Source organism: Crocodylus siamensis, chromosome 7, assembly GCF_052110815.1.
Source record: "Crocodylus siamensis isolate JL-2025a chromosome 7, ASM5211081v1, whole genome shotgun sequence".
In the NCBI taxonomy this organism is placed as follows: domain Eukaryota; kingdom Metazoa; phylum Chordata; order Crocodylia; family Crocodylidae; genus Crocodylus; species Crocodylus siamensis.
In genome coordinates this window covers 98,130,876-98,156,371 of record NC_143401.1, presented here as the reverse complement: position 1 = coordinate 98,156,371, position 25,496 = coordinate 98,130,876, and the positions used below count along the sequence as shown (strand labels likewise).

The 25,496-nt window shown below is 53.1% G+C and overlaps 1 protein-coding gene across 13 annotated transcripts in view; it reads left to right on the top strand.

Moving 5' to 3' along the window:
* The window catches only part of HPSE2 (heparanase 2 (inactive)), a 138,955-nt gene that overhangs the window by 16,324 nt on the left and 97,135 nt on the right, over positions 1-25,496 (top strand). For 5 of the 13 annotated variants that reach the window (XM_090058790.1, XM_090058789.1, XM_090058798.1 and 2 more), the window contains one exon: positions 597-758. The exons of the other annotated variants lie outside the window; for them this stretch is intronic. In XM_090058790.1, coding sequence (XP_089914916.1) covers positions 597-758 — 162 coding nt within the window. Of the gene's footprint in view, positions 1-596; positions 759-25,496 lie in introns of those variants that run through there. 13 annotated transcript variants of the gene reach the window in all.

Sequence of the window (25,496 nt, the reverse complement as noted above, 5' to 3'; positions counted from 1 at the left end):
ACACTGCTACCTACTTCTCTCTGCCCAAGAAATACTGATCTGCTTTCTTTGACGGAGGGCGGGGGTGGAGGTTGCAGAAGAAGCCGTTCCCAGGGCCACAGACGTGACCATCCAGGCTTCAGAAGTGGCCAGGGGGATTAAACGGTGCTGGAGCAGCAGCTGTCAGTTAAACCCGGGGCCGGTGCCGGCACAGAAGAGGAAGGCAAGGAAGTGATGCCGGGGAGGGTTTATCTCACTTCGAGCAGTGCCTAGCAAAGAAGTGAGAAGACTCGGTATATGCACCGCGGGACTTCCCAGCAAGGGAAAGGCAGTCATGGGGGGGATAAGCTGCCAGGGGTCAGCGCCTCGGGGCAGTGGGGGTGTTTCAGGTGGTGACTCAGGATTCAGGGGAAGATGTGAGGTCTGGTGAACGCAGGACTTGAGTGGATGCGGTGCGTGGGGCCGAAGCGCCTGCAGGTGCTGACCCTTGGCTGGTGCAGTTTGTCTGGCTGGAGCGTTGGCTGGGACTAGGTTCAAGCATCTGGCCCCTTTGGGTGGAACTGAAAGCTGAGGTTTGGCTCTTCCCCTTTTTTCTCTCTCTTTCCTTCTTCCTCTAGACATTGTGCGCAGCGACATTGCCCTGGATAAGCAGAAAGGCTGTAAGATCGCCCAGCACCCAGACATTATGCTGGAACTGCAGAGGGAGAAGGCAGCCCAGATGCACTTGGTTTTGTTAAAGGAGCAGTTCTCAAACACGTACAGCAACCTCACGCTAACAGGTAAGGTGGCAAGGCCGGCCCCAGGGCCCGGGGCTGCGGCTCGCCCTTTGCTCGCTAGCCGAGAGCCGGCTGACACTCCAGCACCCGCGCGCGCCCGGCTGCTGCTGCCTTCCAACCAGGCGTCTGGGCTGGCTGGGATCCGCTGGACGCGGTGGAGTGGCCCCAGCATCTCCTGCGGGCCACGTCTCCACAGCGCCTGGCGCTGGGGACGTGTTTTCCAAACACCCCATGCAAGCGGACCGCAGTGGAGAGCAGCGCTGCAGAGATGCCCCCACTAGCCATTCCCGCAGGGGAGCTGCCGCAATTGCTAAATTTGGAGTCTTTCAAGCCGCAGCTCTCTCTTTTTTTTTTTTTTTTTCCAGACCATGCACTTTACATGAACCCAGTAAATATTAAAGAGCAAATGCAAAGAGATAATGGTGCTGGCGGGGCTGAGATGAGACTGTATCCTGGCCATGTTTGTGTTATCCACAGACCAGAACCTGGAGGGAGGATGGGGGCTGCCACATTCTGGGCACGCGTTAAGGGCGCCCGTCTCCAGGCAGCGAGGGGTGGAGGGCTGGGCTGCCAGCCCCCGCCAATGCCCCTTGATAACTGTTCTGTACCACCCACAGCCCCGTGAACCACACTTACATAAACGGAGGAGCAAAGAGGCTCATAAATCAAGCTGAGGCCCTGGCTCCCCGCAGGGTGGCTATTGCAGGGGTGGGGGAGTCCATGCAGCTGCTGCAGAGATGGATGCCCCTCTGCGGGGCCCGGGGATGGTACCTGGCTTGGGGCGTGCAGACCCTGCGCACGGTGTGGCGAGCTCCAGCCGAGCGGGAGGGAGAAGGGAGCCGAGCCTGGCACCGCCTCTGCCCCCGCGCCTTCCCAGCCCGATCCCGGCACGTTGTCCAAAGGCTCGGCCCCTCGTGTCCCTTCTCTGCACCGGGAGCTCGGCTGCAGGGGTGCGGGCTCCCCGCGGATCCTCCCGGAGGGGCCGTGTGGGGGTCTCCGGAGCGTGGCCGGGGTGCAGGGCCGGCGTGGAGCGTGGCCGACACCGAGAACGTGAGCGGGGTCCTCGGAGCCGTTTCTCAGTAACATAATCTGCTTGGCTGTTTATTCCCAGCACAACTGCTGGAATCAACACTGTCAGCTTCTCCCCTGACAACTTGCTTACTTTCCACTAAACAAACTTCCCGGGAGAGACGGGGCCGTTCCCTCCCGAGCGCCTTACCAGGCCGCCCCCGAGCCCTTGCAGGCACTGCCGACGTCTTCCACGGGCCCTGCAGAGCAGAGGCGCTACCTGCGGACCAGGTCGGCTCCTCACCCTTCCTGGGCGTTTGCAGGAGCACGAGGACGCCTGGGAAGCAGAGTCGCTTCGTTTTAATACCGCACCGGTAATGCACTCCAACTCCCTGCGACTGCGAGCGGTTTAGCTTCGTAATTGTTATGAAGTTCAGGCTTTGATTTCATAGACTGGCCTGGGAACACAGACTCTAGACAGCTAAGCATAATATTTAACTGGAGCTAGACTAACTTGTGTAAATATTTCCCCTCTTGGTGATGGATTCGGTCTTTTTGGGGTGGACGGAGGGGGTTGGACGTCTGCTGTAGAGGGACCTGCCTTGCCTGCAAAGTCAAAGCACCTGGCAGGCGCTCGAGGAGGTTCCCACCTGCACCACGCTCGGCGCGGGGGGTGGGCAGGGGCTCCTGGGGGGGCCGGAGAGGTGGTACGCGGAATGGCTCTCTGCACATGTGCTGGGTTCAGGTCCCAAGGATGGGCTTTGTCTGTCATCTCTCCACAGCACAAGTCCCTTGCCATACCCATCAATGACCCCCAGGTCCTCTTTGCTATGAGCGGACCTTAACCCCAAAGCCCTTTTCCTAACGGGTCCCCCTGCCGCTGCTGGTTTGAAGCCACCTTCTGCTTGCTTCTGGTTGCTCCCGGCTGGCGGTGGCAGCCTGTTCAGCCTGGCTGCACGGACACCTACAACGTCCTCCCTTGCACGATGCCATCGAGTGTCTGAGGTCTCGACCAGACCCGGGATTTCTCTCGTGCTGTGCAGATTCCTTTATTCTGTGTGGCTGGGGAATTGCTTCTGCCCTCCCCCGGCCCCTCCACAACCGCAGGGCAGGATGCCTCTGAACTAGAAATGTTTGTTGAGGTAATGGCGTGGCCGCGGCTCCTTCTGGCCCCGCAGGCTGCCCAGCCCAAAACCTCCATCTCCTCCCGGGCCCGTAGTCGACTTCAGCCGTTTGCAGCCCTGGCTCCAGCTGACACACCGTTCTCTGGGCACCTGGCTCGCTAGGCCATGCTCTGTCTGCAAGCTGGAGCCTTTTTCGACTCCCAAACTCCTGTAGCTTGGGAAGAGGCTTTGGAAACCCTGAACGCTTGCTTGTGGGGAAAGCCACAGAGAAAGAAGTAGGTGCAGGCAGGTCCCAGGAGGAGAGGGAGGTGATAGAAAACCATTGCTGGCCGCAACAGAGCGGTGAGCAAATATCGCAGTCATGAAAGGAAAGACCCCAAGGCCCCGGCTGGCCTAGGCCTTGTCAATGGCAGCATTAAAATGGCGTGCCCTGCCCCTGGTTTGGTACGGTAAGAGCAGTGGGCACATCCTCTTTGGAGCAGCAATCCCTGCATGGACATGGACAATGAGGGTGGAAGGGACCGCAGGAGTCGCATCTAGTCCAACCCCTGCTCAAAGCAGGACCAGCCCCAGCTACATCATCCCAGCCAAGGCTTTGTCGAGGCACCTTTATACCGTACAAAGGTATCTCCTGGTAGAAAGAGTTTAAGGAAAAGTCGCTCTGCGGCTTTCGCTGCCTGGAGCACCCTCTGCTTTGCCAGCGCCAGGCAAGGCAGGTCTCGCTGCAGGGCTCATTTCCTTTCCTGCTCTCTCCAGGCTACGGCGTCCGGGCAGACGGCTCATGCTGGAGCTGTCTGCAGAAGGAAGCTGCCCAGAGCAGTTTGGCTTTGCCCCAAGGCCAAGGGCACAGGAGTGAGACTCGCCCTCCATCTCTGGGGAAGCTCCCTGCCCCTTCCTGCTGCCCTCTGGCCTCACGGGGGACGGCAGTGACGGCAGGCAAGGCCGTTGTGTTGCCAAGACCTAACAAAGCCTGGCATGTTGCACGACAAGGCTCTGTTTTTCATTGCTCAGAACTTTGCCAAACTTGAATAATTTGGCCCGAAATTTCTGGTGTGGGATGTCTGCCTTGGGCTGACCCCACCCGTTTCATTGAGAAAGCTCAAAAGCCTCCAGGCTTTGGCGCTGCGTCTTCAAATCTGGCAAGGGGGGCGCCCTGATGTGAAATTTGGCTGAGTTTCAAGCCCTGGAGAATGCGCTTGCCCTCACTAAGAGTTTGGCTGCGGTTCCATCCAGACTGAGCCTGCTCCAGCCCCTCACGGCTCCCGGTGCGTGCAAGAGCCCAACTGGGGCAAAGCAGGCCTTCCCTGGGGTTTGCTCCTCCTGGCTGTGCAGGCCAGGCTCCAGGGCCCGGGGCCATCGGCTTTCTCTCCTCTCGCCGCCTCCTTGGGCCCTGGCTGCAAAGAGAACGAGCAGGAAAGAGTGGGGCAGGAGCAGAGAAAGCCCAGGAGGGTATAGGTCTAGGAGCGTGGGGCCAAGAAAAAATGGCATGTGCTAAGGCGTGTATGGCTGTGCACAGTCATGGGGCTTCCCAGCACTGTCCGGGGGACTTCTCAGTGCTGTGGTCCAGTCTCGGGCACAAAGGAGAGGCTGGAGCAGCAGCAGTGGGTGGGCAGCAGGGAGAAGAATGTTGCTTGCAGTTGCCACGATGGTCCAGGAAATACGGGAGAGCCAGAGGAGATTTGCTGGTATCATTTATTGGACTAAGTGCGTGGTTGGGACATGCTGGATAAGCTCTGGGCACAAAGCTCTCACCTGCGCGGGGTGAATCCATCACCTTTTTGGAATTCTTCCTTCTCTTTTGATTCATTAGCTCCTCAAAAATGAAAATAAAGCCTTCTTGTTCACCGTGAAGGTCAAGTCGGTGGAGCCCATGGATCCCAAGATGCCATTGCAGATGCTGCCTCTGCCAGGAGTTTATGACTTGAAAGGACATTGCCCAGCTTAGGAACTTATTAGTGGCAGTGAGATGCACGGGACTCGTGAGGATCCTGCCCCTGAGGGTCTTCTTTCATTGCAGTCGAGTAGCCCATGGTACTTCCCTGCTGTTCAAGGTGACAATGTGTGATGTGGGAATCCTCACCCAAGTCGCCCACAACCCAGGTGAAAGACCAGAGCGCCTGCAATGCGATGGGAGGAGGGGATGACCAGGGACTCTTAGAAATAGGGGCATGACTTGCTTCTTGTGGGCACTGCATCAGAGAGACCTGCCCATGTCAGGAGCTCTCTGCTCTTCCTGGCCTAGGATGTGAGGATTGCCCCGTGGGGTTTCCACGCAGCCCGTATCACTGCAGTGCTAAGCAGAGAAACGGCGATCGCAGACCCCAGCCTTCTGGAGAAATGGCTCGAGCCATTTCTGGGGTGTTTCCCCCCGGTGGGTGACTGCTGGTGGAGTGTGCATGTGCTGGGCTGGGCGGTCATCCTGGATGGCTGTGTGTGTGCATTGGGGTCATGGTGTGGTGTGTGCAAGGGTCTGTATGGGCAGGGTGGCAGGTCGGGGACTAGTCGCGTAGAGGTTTCATGTGTGTAGACTAGTTGTGCGTTGCTGGGAATACTGGTGTGTCGTGGTCAGAGGTAGAGTCCTCCAGGGGAGCAGCACGGGCCGTACCGGTGTGCGAGGGCTGGAGGGTGCATGTAGAAGCAGCGGTGCGTAGCTGGGGGTTAGGGGCGGGGGTGCAGAGCTGCCGGGGTCGTGTGGGGAGGGGCAGGAGTGTGTGGAGGGGGGTGTTCGGCACGTGTGAATGAAGAACATTTTCAGGGAAAAGCCAAGGTGCAGAACTTTTGCATCTGTTTTCTAGCTCCGAGGGCAGGGAGGCCCCATCGTTCTTGTTGCTTGGCGGGGAGTCTAGGGCTAGGCCCCATCTCCGGCATGTGTGAGCCTCCCCCCGCGACCGGGAGCTTTACGGGGCTGGTGCAATGCAGTTCTCGTGGGACAGCATCTGTCTGGTGCCCCAGAGCCTGCCGGGGAGGCCTTTGCTGTTAGAGCAGAGACCTTGACTTGGCCAGTGTTTGCGAGGGAGCGGAGCAGAGGGCAGGCCGTGGGGCTGTGCTGCTGAGCGCCGTGGCTGCTGCGTTGTGTCTCCCGCTGCACGGCTCCATGCTGTGCTATAACGAGCTGGCAGGGAGGCTGCGGGATGGGAGCCGGGCGCGATCTCCGGCCGGCTGCACGTGTCGGCGGGCGTCGTTGTCACGGCTCTTTGAACCCCGACAGCTGGGGCGGCGCGCTCTGCCTGGCAGAGTTCATCACTTCGCTGCAGCCGCAGGCCTTTCCTTTTGTTCCTTCTCCTTGCAGGTGCCTGTTTTCTTCCACTGTCCCCAGGAGGGAGCTTCTGGGTTAAGTTCAAGGCTAAAGGGATTGTTAGATCATCCGGTTTCACCTCCCGTGCAGCCCGGGGCATTACATGGTACCCAGTTACATCTGTCCTGAGCCTGGCAACTTGTATGTCGCTCAGACGTGGTTTCTAGAAAGGCAGCCAGGCAGGGCTTGCAGACAGCAAGGGAGGGGTACTGCTCCACTTCCCGTGGCACTTCAATCCAGGGGTTAATCACTGTCACCATTAGAAACCTGCGTCTGATTTTCACATTGTCCAGCTTCAGCATCCCCGGGCTGGTTCTCATTCTGCAGAATTAAAGATCCCTTCAGTACGTGGTGTTTCCTCCCATGAGGATAATTATAAATTGTAATTAAATCACTCCTCAGTCTCCCTTCTGATGAGTTGAATGGGCCAAGCTCTGTAAGTCTTTCACTGTCAGACATATTCTCCAACCCATGAATCATACTATGGTTTTCTTCTTCGTCCTGTCCGGTTTTCCAGCATCCTTTTAACAATGTGGATGCTGCACTATGTGCAGCTTTCCAGTATTGGTTGGTGAAAGAGTGCACCCCCCTTTAGGGGACAGGCAGATGCCTACAGCTAAAGCAGCTGGGGTGCAGCGAAGGGAGGTTTGTGGGGCAAAACAGCGAAGCTCTTGGGTCTTGTCCTGTCGGGCAGGCTCTGCTTCCCAGCAGTCCCAGTGCCCTCAGTACCTGCTCTTCACGGTCACCCTTCCTGACCCAGAGCACCGGACTGCATGCAGCATTGCAGCTGAGGGCTCAGCAGCGCTTTGTACAATCAGACTACTATTTCTACTGAAGGCAGGGCAGGGTGCACCTTAGAGACTAACTCGTTCAGAGAAGCACAAGCTTTCGTCGCGACAGCCTCACTGACTCCAGCAGAGGCTTTAGCCTGCAGAAGCTTGCGCTGGTCTGAACCGGTTAGCCCCCGTGGTGCCGCCCCGCCCTGGCGTCTGCCTGACTCTGGACCAAAGTGACGGACTGTTCCCTCTTTCTACTGCAAATGTCTCTCCTGATGCAGCCAGAGATTGCGGCTGCCTTTTTCATGGCCAAGTTGCACGCCTGGCTTCTTGTCAGTCTGCGAGCCACTGCAAATCGAGGTTTTCCTCCTCTTCTCTCTTGTCCAGCTGAAGAGCCCAGGTTGCAGCAGAAATGCTTGCTGCTAGTCCCCGAGTGCATCTACTTGTGCTTTATACCATTGCACTTCATCCTGTTGCTATTAGGCCAGACCTCAAGGTCATCCAGTTCTTCCTCTCTCTACCTCCAGCGCCTCTAGACCAATAAAGGTGGCTGCCAGGGACTGGGAGGCTAACGGATAGGGGATGGGTCGCTCTCGATCTGTCCGGTTTGGCGCTCTCCCTCTAGCATCTGCCTGAGCCACGGTCGGAGCCAGGGTACCGGGCTTGCCGGACCGTTGGTCTGACCTAGCGGGCACTGCTTCTGTTCTGCACGATATTCAGATCCTCTTGTGTGTTGATAACACCTCCCGACTTCGCCTTGTCAGTAACTGTCATCGGTGCACTTCTAGCAAAGCTATTACCTTCCTCGGGAAGATGTTCTGATGTTTAATTATCCCAGCTGCTAAGAGACTGTATCTTATTTCAAGGTTGAATTTGCCTAACTTTAATTTCCAGTCACCGATCTTGTGTCTTTTTCTGCTTGGAACTGGCATATATTTTTCTGTATATTAATACAGTCACCAAGCCACCTGTCTGCCTGCTCCTCAAGAGGCAGATGGATCGAGCTTCTCACCCTTATGTCGTAAGGCTTGTTCTCAAGTGTCCAGTTCATTGTCGTGGCTCTCCTTTGAATTCTCCTCATCATTTTTTGCACATCACCTTTGAAGTGTGGACGCCCGAAGCGGGTGGGAATCCTAGCAGTATTTGTACGAGTGCTGTGTGCAAGGGCAAGACCCTTCCCTGTTTCATGTGATATTCATCCTTACGATACAGCCAAGAATCACACTAGTCCTTTTTCCACACAGCACCGCCTGAGCGCTCATGATACGATGAATATGTGAGATAACGCCGGGTCCTTTGCAGAGCTGCCCCTTTCCCAGACAGCGTCTCTGGACAGAGGTGACGATAGGCCATGGTAAAGGCGGGGTAGATTTCCCTCCTCGAAGCACTCATCGGCTGAACCCATGAATGAAACAGATTTAAAGTTACAGCGGTTTAGCTCCACTTACACTGTGGTATAGGTGTTGACACGTGAAATCACTACCTGACACATGTTGAACAGTTATAATTTAAAACCAGCATAATTGTTTCATCTGTCCACACCCAGATTTTCCCATCCTGAGGTATAACCTTTTATTCTTTTTTCCCAGCTGTATTACCTTACAGTGGGCTAAATTAAGACGCTTGTTGGGTTGTGAGCATTTAACCAGATGAATCCTAACAGTCTTAACAGGAACCTATCCTACTCATCAGCATATGATCATCCAACTTCTTTCCAAGTCCATTGAACTCTTTTGCCATTTTTGCCTCAACGTTAACAATGGACCTGTACCACTGATAGGATTTATTCTGCTCCCTAGATGTTTGATTTCACTCTGATATTCCTATCCCTGCTATGAATCCCTATGGATTTTTTCTGATGCCTTCAGCTTCCCTTACGCATTTCTGCACTTCATAATTTCTAATTTATATTGCTTGCTATTTATTTTTGCTTTTCATTGGACGTATGTACAGATATGCAACACATACACGTATGCATAGACCTCTGGTTATATACACATGGATACGCATAGGACCATAGGAAAGTAGAACTGGAAGGGACCTCACTACATCATCTAGTCCAGGCCCCTGTTCAAGGCAGACTCATGTCTGCCCAAACCGCCCATGCGGGCACGAATGCATTTATATTGACCGTTGTTCTAACTGTTCGCTTCCCATCATCACTGGACACTAAGTTGGGCTTTTTGCCAGTTGCACTTGTTCTTGTTTGTGGAGCTGTGGCTTTATAGCTTCTCTAATCAACTCTTCTTAAAGATTGTTCAATTTTGCTTCACATTTTTTCCTGCTTAAATTTGTTCTCCCAATCAATTTTTCTCAAAAATATCCTCTGCTTTGGCAGACACTCTTTTAAAGCTCTTTGGTATTGATTAGGACTGCTCTCCGTTTGCCTGTATTGACTGTACTTGGGTCATGATCACGGGTCCCTAAGCAACCTCCAGGCTCCAATGATTAGTGCATGTTGCCTGTCACAGAGAGGTCCACAAAACTCAGGAAGTGGCAAAGCAACTTTCTGTATTTTTTAGAAACTCTACTGGTGTTTCAGTCCTGGCTGCCTGAGTTCTCGTCCAGCCAAAAGACCCTCATAACCATGCAACTTTTTCCCCTGTAGAGTACAGATGGGCATCCTAGGGGAACTTGACTTAACTTATCCTCCTGCACAGGTCCATTCACTGGTCTCCATCAGGCCTCCGCCAGCGTCCCTCCCCTGGCTTGGCTAGTGCTGGCTCCCCGCCTGCTGCCCGCGGAGAGGGGCGGCTTCTCTTACGTGCAGCCATCCTCCTGCCCAAAACGAGCCCAGCGCTTCCTGCTTCTCAGACCCTTGCTGGACTTCCTGTAAGAGGCTGGTGCTGGTCCTTGTGCCCCTCCAGGTTGCGGAGGAGATGAGCTGCTGTATCTGGAGCTGGGAGGTGGCAGTGGTGCAGCTGTACTCCTCCTGGATTCCTGCTCCACCCAAACTTTTAAAACTAACTGCCTGGGAGAAGCAGTGAGAGAGACCTTTACTTAATGCCTCATTATGAAAATAATGATTCCTGCTAATATCTCTTGCCTTGCAGGTGTTAAAGGCCCTCTCTCCTTTTTACTGGTCTTGATGTTCCACTATTCGAACTACCCTTTCTTCTGCCATGTTGCTGTCTGTTACCCATTCCTGGTGATGTCTCTTCTGTCTCATGGCCCTGTAGCCTGCTTTTAGCTTTAGCTAGCAACCTTAACTCGGGGATGGTCATATTAACTCACGTGTAGAAGTGACTGACAGTGAAGTATTGAAGGCACAGTCAAGATGTTCAAGAAGACTAGAGTTTGTTCTATGAATCTGAATAAGAGATGTACATTTAACTCTAATGGTGACAGGGCTAATAAAACCATGCCTTTTGACTATTTTTTGCCTAGCGTCTGTTTTTTAAACTTTATATGTCATCTAAGAAATTAGTGTACCTTCCAATAAAATTAGATTGGCTTTTGCTTTGGTTTTAAATTGAATAATGTAGTGCTAGGTGCCTAGCGTATTAGCAAAGCTTCTAGTTTCACCTGAACTGAAGAAAAACGTATGTTGTGTTATCTGCAGTGATGTGCCACACCATCCGCACCGCTCTCTTCAGAGTCCAGGTCTGCCCACGTCCGTCCTTCACTGACCTTTCACGGGGGTCACTGGTGGAGGTGGTGGTTACCGCACTCAAAGCTGCTTTGGGCTCCGTCGTCGCTTGCTAGACTCTAAGTTATTGCTAGGACGTGCTTTAAGTCCTGTGAACTCGCACTGCACATGTGGGATGATGTGGACCCTCCGCAGGACTTTCACAGCTGCTGGGGGGTGGGCCACCCCTAAGGATTCCTTTGGACTTGAAAAGAAGAGAAGCCTTCTCCAGTCTTGCAGCCAGGTAGCAATTTCTCCCAGATACTGCTAACACCTTCATACCTGCTCAAAGGAAATCCACTCCCTGCTTGGGTTTCCATAAACGTTCGGGGGGGAAATGCCACATCACTTACACAGCAAACAAAGCATCAGCCTGGAGAGCCAGCTGGGGCTGCTCATGCCTAGCTCACTGCCGGTAGCGTTCACAGACATGTTTGTAAGAGCTGCGCTATACAGTGTTGCTAATATAAATGCGTTTTCTTTCTTCTGCTCAGATCTCGACTACTGCTTGGGTTGGTACACGTAGTTATCTTTGACCAAGACAGCCTAGAATAGCAGGGCCTCGCACATTCGTAACTAATGGCTGTTGAGCCAAAGGGTTGGAGATATTTCCTCTGGCAGCTCTAAACCAATAAATAGCGGATGCCAGGAGGGTATTGACTAGGGGACGGATCGCTGTAGAGATATCCAGTTCAGTGATCTCCCTCTGTGGCATCCACTTCTGCCACTGTTGAAACAAGGCTCTTGGCCTAGATGGGCCTGGTCTGGCACTGCTGGTGTTCGTATGCATTGCTAGCCCTGCATACAACCTTGGACAGCTGTTGGCTCCAACCTTGTGCCTGTATGTACAATCCCGAAAGTGCTTTTCTTGTAGTGGGAGTTAGGATTAAGCTTTGTCTTTCTAACAGGGGTTATATAAGCTGATCTTGGCACATGGAATATGGGATATACCCAAGGCACACAGGCAAATCCACAAGGTACTGACGTTGCAGGGAGTTGCTCTATGTTGGGACCCCTTCTGGAAAGCTGAGTGCCCTGTTTCAGGGATGCTCTGAGGCTGCCGTGTCTGGACCTTATGCTGTGTTTGCAGAGTTTGCCCCGTGCCCAGACTGGGACTCCAGATGCTTGTGCTGGGCTTGCAGAGCGCACTTTTCTTCTGGCCTTCAGAGACATCGATGGCTGCTCCAAGCCTGGCGATTGCCCAGCCCTTACAAAGCTTGCAGGCCTCGTCGCAAGCATGGTGTTGGTTACCCTAAGCCCACGTTCTGGTATGCACAAACGTGGCTACTTCCCCATGGGGAATAACGAAAAGAGTATTTACAGGTTGCTTGAAACTTCTTGGGGAGTCCTGGCTAACTGAGCTCGTTCTCTCCTGCGTGGCCTGAGGGGCGTGTGTCGGGATGGGGCCACGCTTTGTGACTAGACTTGTTGCATGGAAAAAACAGAGAGGAGGAGGAAGGCACACCCGTTGGTAAGTGTGATTGGGCAGGGAGCGATCTGGCTGACGTTTCTATCTGGACGTTGGGGCTGCTCTGCGGGGCGCTGCCTGCCGCTGGGAACACAGTTGGGTTCCAAAGAGTTTTTTTCTCCTTCTCCTGACTCTAAACCATTTCCCATCTGTCTGCGTATCCATTATTTACAGCTTCCCATTGCTTCTCTCTTCATTAAGTGGATTCTGATTCTACTACTTTGGAAAGAGCAATGATCTCTGTGGTAATTGCAGAGCCATGACGGCCACCTTTGCACTGCTGCTTAGAGCAATGTTCTCTGCCTCGAGAACAACAATATCGTGTGTAACAAGACTAATTAGCCTGGGAAGTTCTAAAGAGCTTCATCAAGGATCATAGTCCAGGAAATTAGACTCCTTATCGAAGCTCTGCACATTTCTTAAACTGTCTTGTAGAAGCTCTTAGCGTTTGCATGCTGTTCCCAGTCTGTCTCAGTGCTGATACCTAGACAAATGCAGAATTGTTTCCATTGTGGTGCACGGGGTGAGACGCAGGCAAATAGACATGAGCATATGCCTGAAAATGGTGCTGGGAAGAGTGAAGCTGAGTGACATTCAAAGAGAAGTTGGCATTGAATGTGGAGCTATTTCTGACTTGTCGGCAGTGTGTCCTGTCACCGTGCTAGGAGAGACGATCCCTGGATTGCTTGAAGCCAACAAAAAAACTTAAGGAATTGAATTGAAATCTATAACTTTCTGTTGAAAAGGCAGCAAGAGCAGTGGTTTCAGGGGAGAAACTGAAACCCATTCAAAGAAGATTCTATTAACTAATTAGGGACTATTGGAAATAGGGCCGGGACTCACAATCCCTTCTTTTCTTCTCTCTGCCGGGGCACTTGGAGCATCGGATCACCTGGGGAAAGCGTGTTTAAGAAATACCAGATGGTCTCTGCACGGTGCTCCAGCTGTGGACAATCACTCCCCGCCAGGCAATCCGCCGTTCTGCCGGAGCCCTCTCACACTGTGCTGCCCATTTGTCATGCTTCTCCAATTGCAGCGCTCTGGATAGCTTCTTTTTGCCTTGTCTGGCTCTTCCTCTCCAGTTTTTATCATCCACCCCCTCCATGAGCTAATGTAGTAACATCCCTTCATTGGCTATAAATCCATTGAAGAGCCATATATAAAATACGACTTTGTTAAGGAAGATTGGGAAACATCTGTTTTTTACCCCTAAGATTCAGTATTCACTTGTCTCAGATGACAATGTGACTATTTATGCATTTGTAAAGTAGATGAAAAGAGAGAAAGATGAGAATCCTAGGAACACTTTGACTAGACTTTCTAGCTATAGGAAACAAATTGTGCTCTGGGATGGACCCTAATAAGCTGCGGAGGTGCCTGGCAGAGAGAACAGCCATGCCATCTGCACTGGAAACTTTTTACTGTCCTGTAGCTGATGCTGGATGGCCCATCTCCTCCACACACCTCCTCCTGGGTGGGCTGAGTTGATAACCATATATTGCAAGGGAGCAGCTGGGATGCATGGAGAGCTCAAGCTCATGGGACACAACAAATCCAGACCTGTCCATGCAACTGGGCAGCAAAAACAAGTGCTTCTGGGCCGCGTGCCTGGCAGCCGGGCCGCGGCACAGAGCTGTGCACAGTTCAGGGCATCTCATTGCCGGAGCTGCTCACCGGGGCAGCCCTTCGCTCTGGCTCTCGCTCCTGCCCCTCCTTGGTGCGAAGCCTCCTGAACGGGTCGGCTGTGGGGCCTGTTGCAAAGCCTGCCTGTTTGCTCAGCGTTTAAGGAGGGCTGAGGGCGTGGAAGGCCTGGTTTGAATTGCAGTTGCTAGCCAGCGTGTTCTTTTGTCTGTAGGTGATTTTTGGCTAAGGCGCTGGGTGGCTATTTTTTTTTTCCAAGGCTGGATTGTTTTAAGCACCTGTCAGGACACCTGGGACACAAATGCCTTTCCCACACGCAAAAGGTTCAAAACTCCCCCTCCTTGGGATTTGACTTAATTAACAGCAAAATCAAGCATGAGATAACGACCTTCAGTTCCAGACTCCCGAGGCTGGGCTGCCCTGGGGGCTCCTCCCTCCGGAGCGCGCAGCCCCGAGCCCGGGTCTCCTTCAGTGGAGAGCTGCTCCCATCTCCTGGCTATCCAGGTGGGAAAATAAGTCAGCTTTGCCAGTGGGTCCCAGCTCCTCTAACCCCTCTGCACCTTGTTCAGTGCTCACCAACAGGGTGGGACGTTCCAGGCAGATGCTGCCCGTCTGCTTTTGTATTTACGTGGAAATAAATATGTGAAAAGAATTTAGAGCAATGGAAATGATGGAAACGGCTGAAGTCAGATTCAAAGAGCTAAATATGGCTTGGCTGAGCAAATCCTGGGGCAGGGACGTGACATCCAGTGCAAACACCTCCGCGGGTTCCCATCAGTGCCTTCCTCAGGCTGTGGGAGCGCAGCACGTGATGTGGGACGCCCCCGAGTACTCATTCATGCTGAAAGGAGATCTGCCCACGTGGACACCAGCAGACGAAGAGCTTCTTAATCTTTCTTGGCCAAAGCAGCTGGTGCTTATTCTTCGGTGAATGTCCAGGCTGCTGGGGAGATGCAGTGGTGGGAGAAGAGAGATGCTCCTCCGTGCTGCAGCCGTGGCAATAGGACTTGCAAATGTCTCTGCACCAGCTTCTCCCAGCAATGCTTCAACTGCATCCCGAATGGTTTGGTTGCTGTGGGTTATTGGCTAACTGGTGGCCTTGGAGGGTGGCAGGCAAGAGGAGGATACTTGGGAAGCACTGTATTGATATCCAGGAGGCCTTCCTCCACCCTAGCGGCACCTCTCATTAGCTTCTGTAGCTCTGCCCTGACAGTCCTTCTGCCTTTGCGGTCCTTATTTCTATATCCTCCTCGATGGACATGCCTTTGTGCCTCCTCCTGTGCCCAGGCCCCTGCTCTCAGCACCGTGCCAGGGTAAGTAAGTATGTGGGGAGGATTCGGCTTTCCCATTCTAGGGACAGGACACATGGATCAACCCCTTTGCTCCGGTCTCAAGCCTCCCACCTGGCCTTGCATATCTGGCAGCTCAGACTCAAGCTGGCTAAAAATGAACTCCTCACTTCTCCTCCCAAGCAGCTTCACTTCTGCCACCCTCTGTTGTAGTTCCTCCCCAAAATGTTCCTGTCTCCTGGCTCTTGTTACCTCTCATCCTACAGAAAATCAACAACCTTCCCCTTTTGTGGGTTCCCTTGTTTTCGTTCATGTCTCTCCTCTTCAGTCTGAAAGTCAATCTGCTAGGATCACCCGTGCCCAGTTAGACCTTCTCAGCCCCGTCTTCACTCCCTCCTGACCCCCTATGCCCTCGGAATCAAGGTTGTGCCCATTGCCCATCGTTTCCTGCACACTTCCACACCAGCCTGCATCTGGACCCTTGCTTTGTACAGATTTCCATTGCACATTTGTTTCCTGGCACTAGAGATGCCAGCATCACTACTTACTTTTAATCCCCCTACTCCTCCTTTGACACATCGCTTGTGCCTGGAATGGAAAGGCTTCTCAGCCCGAGTCTGCCAGACTTCACCTTATCTTTGCTCGTAAACTTCCACAGAGTTACGGCCTTGCGCTGGCTCAGTGGTAGCTCCATTCGTCTCCAAAACTGGCACACCATTGCTTGGCAAGGTGGGTTCATTTGAACAATGTGCATTTTAATGCAGCCAAGTGCAAGGTCCAAACTCTAGCAAAGAGTGTAGGTCACACTTGTAAGATGGGAGGACAACACCCTGCCAATAGTGACTGTGGGGGTTGCGGTGGAGATGATTAAACCAATTCTATTTACTTGATCCAAGAGAAGGTTAAGAACTGGTGTGAGCTCAGCCCATGAGCACCTCCATGGGCAAGGGATTTCTGATAGCAGGTCCGTCCTTACTGCAGCCCAAAAAGCACAATGAGATCCAATGGCTGGAAGCTTATGTCAGGCAAATTCCAACTAAGGGTAAGACACAGATTTTTAATGATGAGAGGAAGCACGGGAACCATTTCCCTAGAGCTGGAGCTGGTTCTTCATCAGTGCAGAGTTTAAATCCTGGCCCAAGCAGGAGTTGTGATCGAAGGTACAGTTCCCTGGCCCGTGCTGTGCAGGAGACCAGACTGGATCATCACAGCGGTCTCTTCTGCCCCTGAACTTTGAATCTTTGCAAAAGAATAGCAGCGATACTGGAAGTGCCTGTGAGGCTGGCAGTAGGCAGGGCCTTCAGCACATCTCCAAAACCAAGCTGAGTGTGTTGGCCTCGACTGGTCTTCCCCACCACTACAAGCATCAATGAGCTTGGAGTTTGGACGCTGAGACTGTCTTGACCAGGAAAGTGCATGCTGTTTGGGGCAGAACTCAACGGGTGCAAAGTGTTCATCTGCATCTATGCTAAGTCCAAGGTCAAGTTTAGCTTGGGCTGCGCTAATGTGTATTAGCTAAACCCAGCCTAGGCTCAGCCACTTGTGCCAGCTAGGAGAAGCCAGAGGAGACTTCATCTGACCACAGTGCAGGTGTCGTCTTTGCTCTCTGCCACCAAAATGCTTCCTGAAACAAAATCCCGAGACTCCAGCTGGCATCTCGGATGCTCCCTTGGACAAGCCTGGGGCCAAGAAGATGGCCTTATTTTAAAGTTTGTTCATTCTCTCAAAGATTTAACAGATATTTTGCGGCATGAATGCCATTATTGCCCTTTTGATATTGGTGTCCAAAAATTCATTTCTGATCTTACTGTATGTGAATTCCCAGATCTAAGGGTTTGATGCAGAAATAGTCTTCATTTGATAGAACGCAATGAATTCAGGTTTTAGAAATTAGCCTCTTGAGCCATCTTTGAGGGGTCTGGCAACAAGACAAGTCATTAGTCAATCCTGAAATAGTCATCAAGCAGAGAAACAGCTTATTTTATATACTGTTTCTTAGAGAGTTAAATATTTCCACATATTCCAGCGCTGATTGGAGTCTTGAATCTTTTCCAAATGTTCAACCTGTAAAGATATTTGAGAACCCCAGGACTTCGACTCTTTCCAAAAAATGATAGATTTCACTTGAATTTTCACAAATGGAAAACCACAACTCCCCATAGCTGCAAGAAGCAGCTGTCATACCAGGTACGGAGTATGAGAAAACACTTTCTAAAAGCTTCAGGGACGTCTCATTATCTGGAAGTTTTTAGTGCTCTTAAAATTTGTGAAGAAAATAAAGTTTTTCAGGCACAGAATTGTCTCAGATAATCGGCTGCACCTGTTTGGAAGCAGCGCTTCACGTTTTTCCCTTGCACAGATTGTTGCACATGTTTTTGTTAATTTTTCCTAGAAACCAGAGTGTCACGAAACAAGAAACTTGCCTTGCAGTTGTGTGCAAGAGAACTCCTTGCTATGGGTTTGAGGCACTTCTGTCCTGTTGCAACCAACTAAACCTATTGTGGGATCTCAGATCTGGCTTTGAAAGCACAAGAAAAAGGTGCTGCCATAGCCCCTGGCTCCTAACCCGTGGCTGTCCAATGGTAGGTGATGGTTCATGGTGCGGAAATAGGGGTTGGACTTTGGGGATGAAAACTGCCTGACTGCAGAGAGGTTTGTTTTCAGTCCGATACAGCACAGCCCTGGGAGACCAGAGTTTAGGAGAGGAGGGGTTAAATTCTGGTATAATGTCATTTGCTGTGCTGTACTTAAAATATTAGTAATAAGATAATCCTCCTGTTGGACGGCCTGCTTTTATTAGCCGATACGTTGCCAAAATATGCGTGTGTTGTTGTGAATTGGTAAAGGGTTCCTATTTTAGGAGAGGAGCTTTCTGATGGCCTGAGTTCAGTATGTTCTGTAATCTCAGACCCTGTTTCTGATCTGTGTTTAATAGCGTGTGACATAAAAGACAGGAACCTTCTGAACCACGAGCGGCCTGGGAACGCTTCGAGTTTAACCCTGCCGAAGTGGGGATTCGGGGGTGGGTGCAGTCACTAATTGCAATGCACACCGTGGTCTCCTGAACCTTTGGGACCTACCTCTTCTTTTGCAAGCTTTGTCCTTCCTCCTCTCATCTCCGCGCGGGCTGCTCTCAGCCTATCCCAGCTCTGCTAAAAGGGCCTGCCTCCCTTGCTCGTACTGATCCAAATGGAAGAAAGTTTCCCACATGCATAATTCACTGTATGCTATTTTAATGCACCCTGGGAATCCCAGAATGCTTTCCAGAATTGGATAGTGCCGTTGCAAACATTAATAATGTTTGGTATAAGAAAGAAATTAACAGCTGGGGGCACGAGAGAAAATGTTATGTTTTCATTAGATATGTAATGAAAGAGAGAGATCCCTGGAGACTGCTCCCGACGGCAGGGGCTGCGGAGGCGCGGGCCTGCGAGGTGGACCGAAGGAGGTCTGCTCTGCTCTGCTCTGCTCTGCGCTGGGGAGGGGAGCACAGGCGGTGTCCATGAGGCCCACTGAAGCACGGGTAGCCTCGTTATCACGGATCCTGGTTTCCTCTGATTAAAAAAAAATCCTCGATTTTCAGCTTAAAAAAGTAACCCAAAATCCACGTTTTCCCATCAAAATGAAACGCCACAAAAATGTGTGCGCCTGCATATTTGTGGTGTTTCATTTTGATCATGGAAAAAGCTTGACTTTAATCTGAAAACTGGGGAGGGGGTGTTAACAGAGAAAATCAGGACCCCTGTTCATTAAAGATACTTTGTGGTCCTGCCTGTATTTCACATCGGGGTCTCCGAACATGGCAGATGTCCATCTATCCTCACCGCTCCCTTGAGAGAGGGGGAGAGGGCTAGGTAAGGTGGATGTTTAAGTGAGTTGTTCATGTTTATGTGATTAGCCGGTGGCAGAAAGACTAGCACTCGGGGTTCCCGGCTTTGATTTCTGCCGCTGCACATCATATTCCTCTTCTCCTGTCCTTAAGTCTGGACCTGGAAGTGACTGAAGCTGGGGAGCACGTCTGAGTGCACGTGCGAAATACGGGCATGACTCGTCCTGGGATGGTTGCGCACGGTGGAGCAGGGAAGAGCGGGAGCTTGGGGAGGTCCCAGTGTGGGACGGGTAACAATGAAGGTGAGGACAAGTGCCACCTTGAAAGGTGACGTCGGTAGAGGTGGAGTTTAGGTATCAGCAGATGTGAGCTGCATTGGAAAGGTGCAGATAGCTGGAGAGTTTGTAGTTTAGGGTGGTGCAAAATTGCGGGCAGTGGTAATAAAGAGAGAGCCTGGGTGAGTCTGAAGTCATTCTTGTCATCCAAGAAAAGTGCTTCTGTTTTGGAGGCCTTTAGCTGAAGAAGGTCGGACAAAACCAAGCCAGGCGGAGAGGGCAGACAGGGGACCTCGTTACACCTGTCCAGGGAGGCATGTAATCATGCGTGCTGTGGAGACGAGGTTCAGTGCCTGGCCTGAGATGACCAGACAGGGGAAGGCTGATGGAAAATAGGCTTTGGCAAGGTATTTGTCTTTGTATCCTATCATGTTCAGATGAAAATGTTAGCACTCTCCTGTGAGGGAATGGATGACAAGCTGGCTAATGGGCAGGCCTGAAAAATGACTTTTGGGGGGATTATCACCAGGGTGGGAGTTTCTGGCAGCGTTCACAGGGTTAGGCACTAGCCTGATGTTGCTTAACACTTGTGTCGGTGCTCGTGGAGTAAATGTATGGCTGCTGCTGATAAAATTTGTGATGGCACATTTCGGCAGCTTGGGAAATAATGTGGCAGGGCAGAGCAGTCATTCAGGGTGACCTTGGTCACTTGGTAAGCAGGGTCCTGTTGAAGAAATGTGCCTACATCCATGCCCTTTCACTAAAACACAAGCAGTGCAGGCCAGCCCTGCAGGATGGGGATTGGAGCCATCGTGGAGAAGCAACTCAATGCCGCCTCAATGCTAGACCCCAAAAGGCCACCCGGATCTCTGGAGCAGGAGGAGAAGGAGTTCACAAGAGCTTCCTACCCTGGCATAGGGTATTGGTGAGGCCAAGACTGGATTACTGTGTCCACTTCCGGTGTCCGCGTTTTAAAAAGGCAAGGTTCTTTGGGTAGATGCGAGATGTTTTATTAGACTGACTAAATAATTGGAAAAAGTTCTTCACAAGATTTCGGGCACAAACCAGCAATGCCCATTTTAAAAAAGACATTGAAATATGGGAGAAGGTATAAAAATGCTCCAAGGGTTGGAGAAGATGCAAGCTACTGGGACTCAAAGAGCTCAGCGTGGTCTGTTCAGCATCTCAGAAAGATGCTGCAAAGGGAGCTGGCTGCAAGGTGAGCACAGCCTCGTGGAGAGAGAAATCCAGGTACAAAAGGGTCGGTCATTTAGTGGGGTAGAGCAGAGCAGGAGCCAATGGCTGGCAGCTGAAGCCAGGCCAACTGGAAAGTAGGAACAATCCTTCTAACAGTGAGAATACCCATTGGATCAAACGTTGAAGTGAAGTCGAGGGTCCGTCGTTTCCGGCTGCCTTCACAAAAGACTTTAAAAAAAACGACTGGGGGGCCACGGGATTGGAGGGAAAGTTACTTCATGGATCAGGAACAGGCTACAAGATAGGAACCAAGGGTAGGGCTAGATGGTCACTCTTTGGGATGGAGGAAGGTCAAGAATGGGGGACCTGCGGAGGCCCAGTTTTGTTGAACGTTTTCATCCGTGACCTAGAGATGGGCACAGTGAAATCTCCATGTGTGCAGAGGATGCTAAGTTGTCCCAAGTCCGATCCCAAGCCGATGGAGAGGAGTGTGCAGAAAACAGCAGGTGAACTTCAGTGTTGACAAGCGCAAGATAATGGATCTGGGGAGAAATAACCTCAACTGTGCATACACCGGGCTGGGTCCTGGACTAGCTCTTACGGCTCGAGAAGGAGACCTTGGAGTCGCTGCAGATTGTTTTCTAAAAACACCAGCTTGGTGCGCAGCAGCGACCAAAAAAGCCACAAGCGTGGCAGGCATCATGCCGGGAACAGAAAACAACACGGCAAACGCCACTGTGACATGATACAAGACCACGAGGTCCCACATCCCGAACGCTACGTGCCGGTCTGGTCTCTGCGTCTCAGAAAGGATGTGGGAGAACTAGAATAGGTCTAGAGAGGAGCAGTGGAGACAGTCAAGGTCTGGAGCAGCTACCCTGCCAGGAGAGGCTGCCAGGACTATGGCCTGGCGCAGCGGCTGGCCCCCAGAGCTGGGGATGGCCCCTCCGGGGCGAAGGTGCAGGGATGCAGCCATTCAGCTTGGACGTCATCTGTTTCTCCACCTCCTCGGGCTGCCTGCGTGGGGTGAGGCCAGCACGGGATGTTGCTGGTGGCAGCACCGGCGCGTGCACCTTGGCCTCATGTGGTTCCCTGTCCCCATCCACGTTGCTCCCGCACGTCCTCATTCAGTTCCCTGCTCGTCCGACCTAGCAAGCTCTCCTCAATGGAGAGGAGCAAACAGCGTGAGGCAGCTTGGTCCAACCTAGCCGGCACTGGACCTGGTGCCTGCCTACCTGCTTTTGCCTCCTTTGACCAACTCTCTGTGTTCAGGATGGGGCCGGGGAAGCTGGCAGACAGGGGCCGGTTCGGCACACGCTTCCCCACAGCACTTCTCACTCCCCAGCTCCCTGGAGCATTGGTCCTTGTGTAACCTGGGTGGTACTCCAAGAGGTACCCCTCTCCAATTGAAGGGATCAAAGCAGGTGCACAAGCACTGTGGGAGGTGTAGGGACTCTCCTCCCCCTATAGAGCAGAGCCAGACCACCAATGAGGACTTAACCATATACCTTTTAATACTGGGAACATAACAGGCATAAATCAGAGGGGATAGTGGACACTACAGTGCCCCAAGGGGCAGGATTCAACAAAGGTTAGACACTTACAATCATTGACAAAAAACAGGGTTAGCAAAATGTAAAACAAACAGCAGAACAAACAATATGGTTTGGTGAAATCTAAACAGGCACAAAGTGCAAAATGACAAGAAAATGCAGGGCCTTGGTACCTGGAGGGGGAGAACACAATGGCCCCTTTCCACTACTTGTTAGCTCACTCACCCCAAGTCACTTCTGCTGGGACTTGAACCCAGATGTCCCACATGGTAGGCAGGAACAGTGTCACATAGTCACCACTGGTGACACTGCTCCAGCCTACTAGAGACCTTGACCTTCCCAGAGCTCGGCCTCACGTCGAGCTGCCTGGCCTCCGATCGGAGGAGCTGGACGCAGAGCTGGGAACCCCTCGGGTCACTGCTCAGATTCTCGCTGTAGTGGGGGAGCCTCTCCTGCCGGCCACACGCCGTGCTGCGGAGGGTCCCACTGCTGCCTGCAGGCCCTGCTCTTTCAGGCTCTTCTGGGGCACCACTCCTGCCCCACTGGCTCAGCTCTTGCCAGCTCTGTGAAGCTTCTTCCTTGTTGCCCCTTGCTGGTCTCTGCCTTGAGTCAACCCACCCTGCTCCTTTATCCCCCTCCAGGTGGCCCAAGGGGCCAATCAGGGGACATGGGGGTTGAGTCTCTGGGGCCTGATTGGTGCAGAAAGGGAATCCCAAGTCCTCCAATCATCTTTTGCCCCTTCAAAACCCCTGGGCCAGGTCACTGCCAGCTGGCCCGTCACACTTGCAACCGAAGTGAAACCACTTCCCTGCACAGCCTGTTGATAGATGCTCGTAGCCAGCAGCAGGCTCCTCGCCTCTCTCCTGAGAGCCGGTCCGTCGCACTGCTGGGAGCTCCTCTCCTGCCTTCGCTGCTTCCTCCTGGAGCCAGAGCAGCTTGGCCGCCCCGGTGCATTGCTCGTGTTCGCGAAGGCTAATTCCTTTTTCCCCCGAGCTCCTGGGATATTCCCTTTTCTTCTTCTGGAAAATGCATTTGTCTCTGGCATTAGTCCCCATCCGCATGCTCCCCTAGGGAATTGAATTGCAAGGTGAAGGAAACCATGTAGGGTGCTTGTCGTGTCACAGCCCTGTCTGCAAGCAGGGCCCCGGTGTTGCAGCCCCTGCCTTAAGTCTCTCGTTCGTCTCTCTCTTATTTAACTTCTCCTGCATTTTTTCTGCATTCTGCAAATTCTCCTGCATTCCACGTGTCTTGTAGGCTCATGCCTCCTTTTATCTCTCTATCCATCTCCCCCAGTATAGACAGGAGAAATGCGAAGGCCATATAATCTGGAGAAAGCATGGACTGGGTTGTTAGACATTTTCCAAACATTACACTTCATGGAAATATTTTCTGTACGATGTAGAAAAGAAACAGCTGTCTCCCAGTCCCTCCTGCGCAGGCTCTCGGCCCTGCTCTCCACACTTGCAGCCCGATCCATTGGGCAAGTGACCAATGGCCACCTTCAGCCAGCTGTATTTATAATGTGCCAGGCAGTGGGGAAGTCGGTGGTGTTTATACGCGAGTCAGATCTATGTGGTGTGAGAAACGCAGCGTTACAAGCGTACGGCCGGGAATGTTTCCAGTCGGGAGCAGGCTCGTCCCTTGGAAATTCACTGCCCATCGCAGGCCGCTCCTTCTTGTCGAACTTGGGAGGTTTCCCACCTTCTTCAGTGAGCCGGGTGCGACTCATTTGCTCTCCCTCTTCTGTCTCGGGGCCGGGCTTTGAGAGGCCTGCCCATCCCGACTGGCTGGGACGGTCTCATCAGGGGCAATCCTGGCCTTGTGGCGAAGATCAGGTGTAGTCTGGGATGGAGGACGCTTGCTACAGCATCGGGGGCATCTGAACCCCGAGACCGCTGGGTGTGAGCCCGCACATCGGATGCCTGCCAGTGGATGCGCGAGTATCTGAAGTCCCAGGGCGATGGGTCTGAGATGGAGGATGCTCGCCGGTTGAAGCACCACGCGTGTTGTTCGGAGCGATTGAGTTCTGCCTGCTCAGCCAACGTGGCTTTCAGGACAACCGAGTTCTGCTCAATTGATAGGATTTGGAATTGATTTGGCTAATTTGACCTGGACTACAAAATATATAAATAATTTTTAAAAAAATCCTGCAGGGGGCTGGGCTAGATGTGACCTGCTGGAGGCCCCATTTTCCTGTGATCCCACGTTGTCCCTGTAGCCCAACTGGGAGAGATCAGACCCCTCGGCACTAGATGCGATGGCCATATGTGCAAACCCCGGTGCGTTTGGAGCTAAACATCCACGGCCAGCTGCGCATAGAGGGAGGCAGTGACCTGCGCTAGTCTGAAATGAGGGCCAAGGCAGGGCAGGTGCGGACTGACTCTTGGTTTGAGTGGCTGAGGCTTGGGCACTGTATTGTAGGAGTGGGGATCCGGCCCCCTGAGGCACGTCCCAGCTGCATAACATCCGTGGCGTGGCTGCAGGGCAGTGGGACACATGCACAAGTGACCATGAGTGTTGTGCTGATGGTCTCTCTGTTGTGGCTTCAGCGCTCGGGTGCTGTGCGTGGGAACATTCCCTTTAAGGATGGAGGCGGCAGATGCCACATGTGTTTGAGCCAGAGGGCAGTGCGTGAGAGAGTCCCTGCGTGAGCCCCAGCCCGTGCGAGCCTCCGAAGGTCAGACTTGATGCAATAACCTGATCTTTCCAGGCAGCTGCCCCATTTTCCAAGCGGTGAGGTCAGCACTCGCGGGGACCGACTGCCTTGGGGTGTTGCTAACGAGTCGCAGAGGGCTCAGCCTCCACCTGCCGGGCGCCGGCGTGCGTCCCCGCTCCCTTCTCGAGGGAGCAGCTGTTCCCTCTCACGCGGCCGCCCCAGAGGCGACGGCTCCAGGGGGTCCGGCTCCAGCCCCCTTGGCACAGCCTCCCTGCAAGCGGCTTGGCCTGGGCTGGCTCCTGCTGGGGCTGGCTTGGGGTCTCGGGGCAGGGAATGGGGACTGTCTCTCTCCTTGAGAAGCCCCAGCTTTTCCAGTCCTAACTGAGCCACGGACGTCAAGCAAGAGCCGTAGCTGGTCTCGGGCGGGGGGCGAGACTCCTGGGCTGCCTGCGAACGTCGCTCCTGTCCCACTGCGCCGCGCCAGTGCAGGGCGTTGCGACGCATGCCCGTTGCTGGGCCTTCGTCTGCAGGGGCGCTCGGGGCAGCCGCGGAGCTGGCTTTCCTCCTGCCTCGGTGCCACGGCTGGGTGCGGCTGGCACCGGCAGAAGAGGCGAGGGAAGAGGGCGCGGCGGGGCAGGATGGTGTGGTGGAGGGAGGATGGCCACACGGCACCGGGCAGAGAGCCTCTCCCCAGTGGACCCACTCCGGCCACTGCCCTCTTGGCTTCGGCCTCCGTTCGCCTTTTCCCTGCAGAGGTCTCTCGAAGGCTGAATGCCCGGGGCAGAGAGGGCACCGCATGGGTCCTTGGCTCCCGGAGGGACACGGCTCCCTTGCAGCGTGCGGGGCAAGAGGAGTGGGCCCCGTTTTACCCCCGCTGCTTCCACACCCGCCGGCCTTGGGCTTTTCCAGCTCCGACTCACGAGTGGGGTCCCCAGGCGTGAGACTGGCTTATGCCAGGAGATTAAAAAAAAATAACCAGTCAGGTCCTTTTTATGTGCCCAG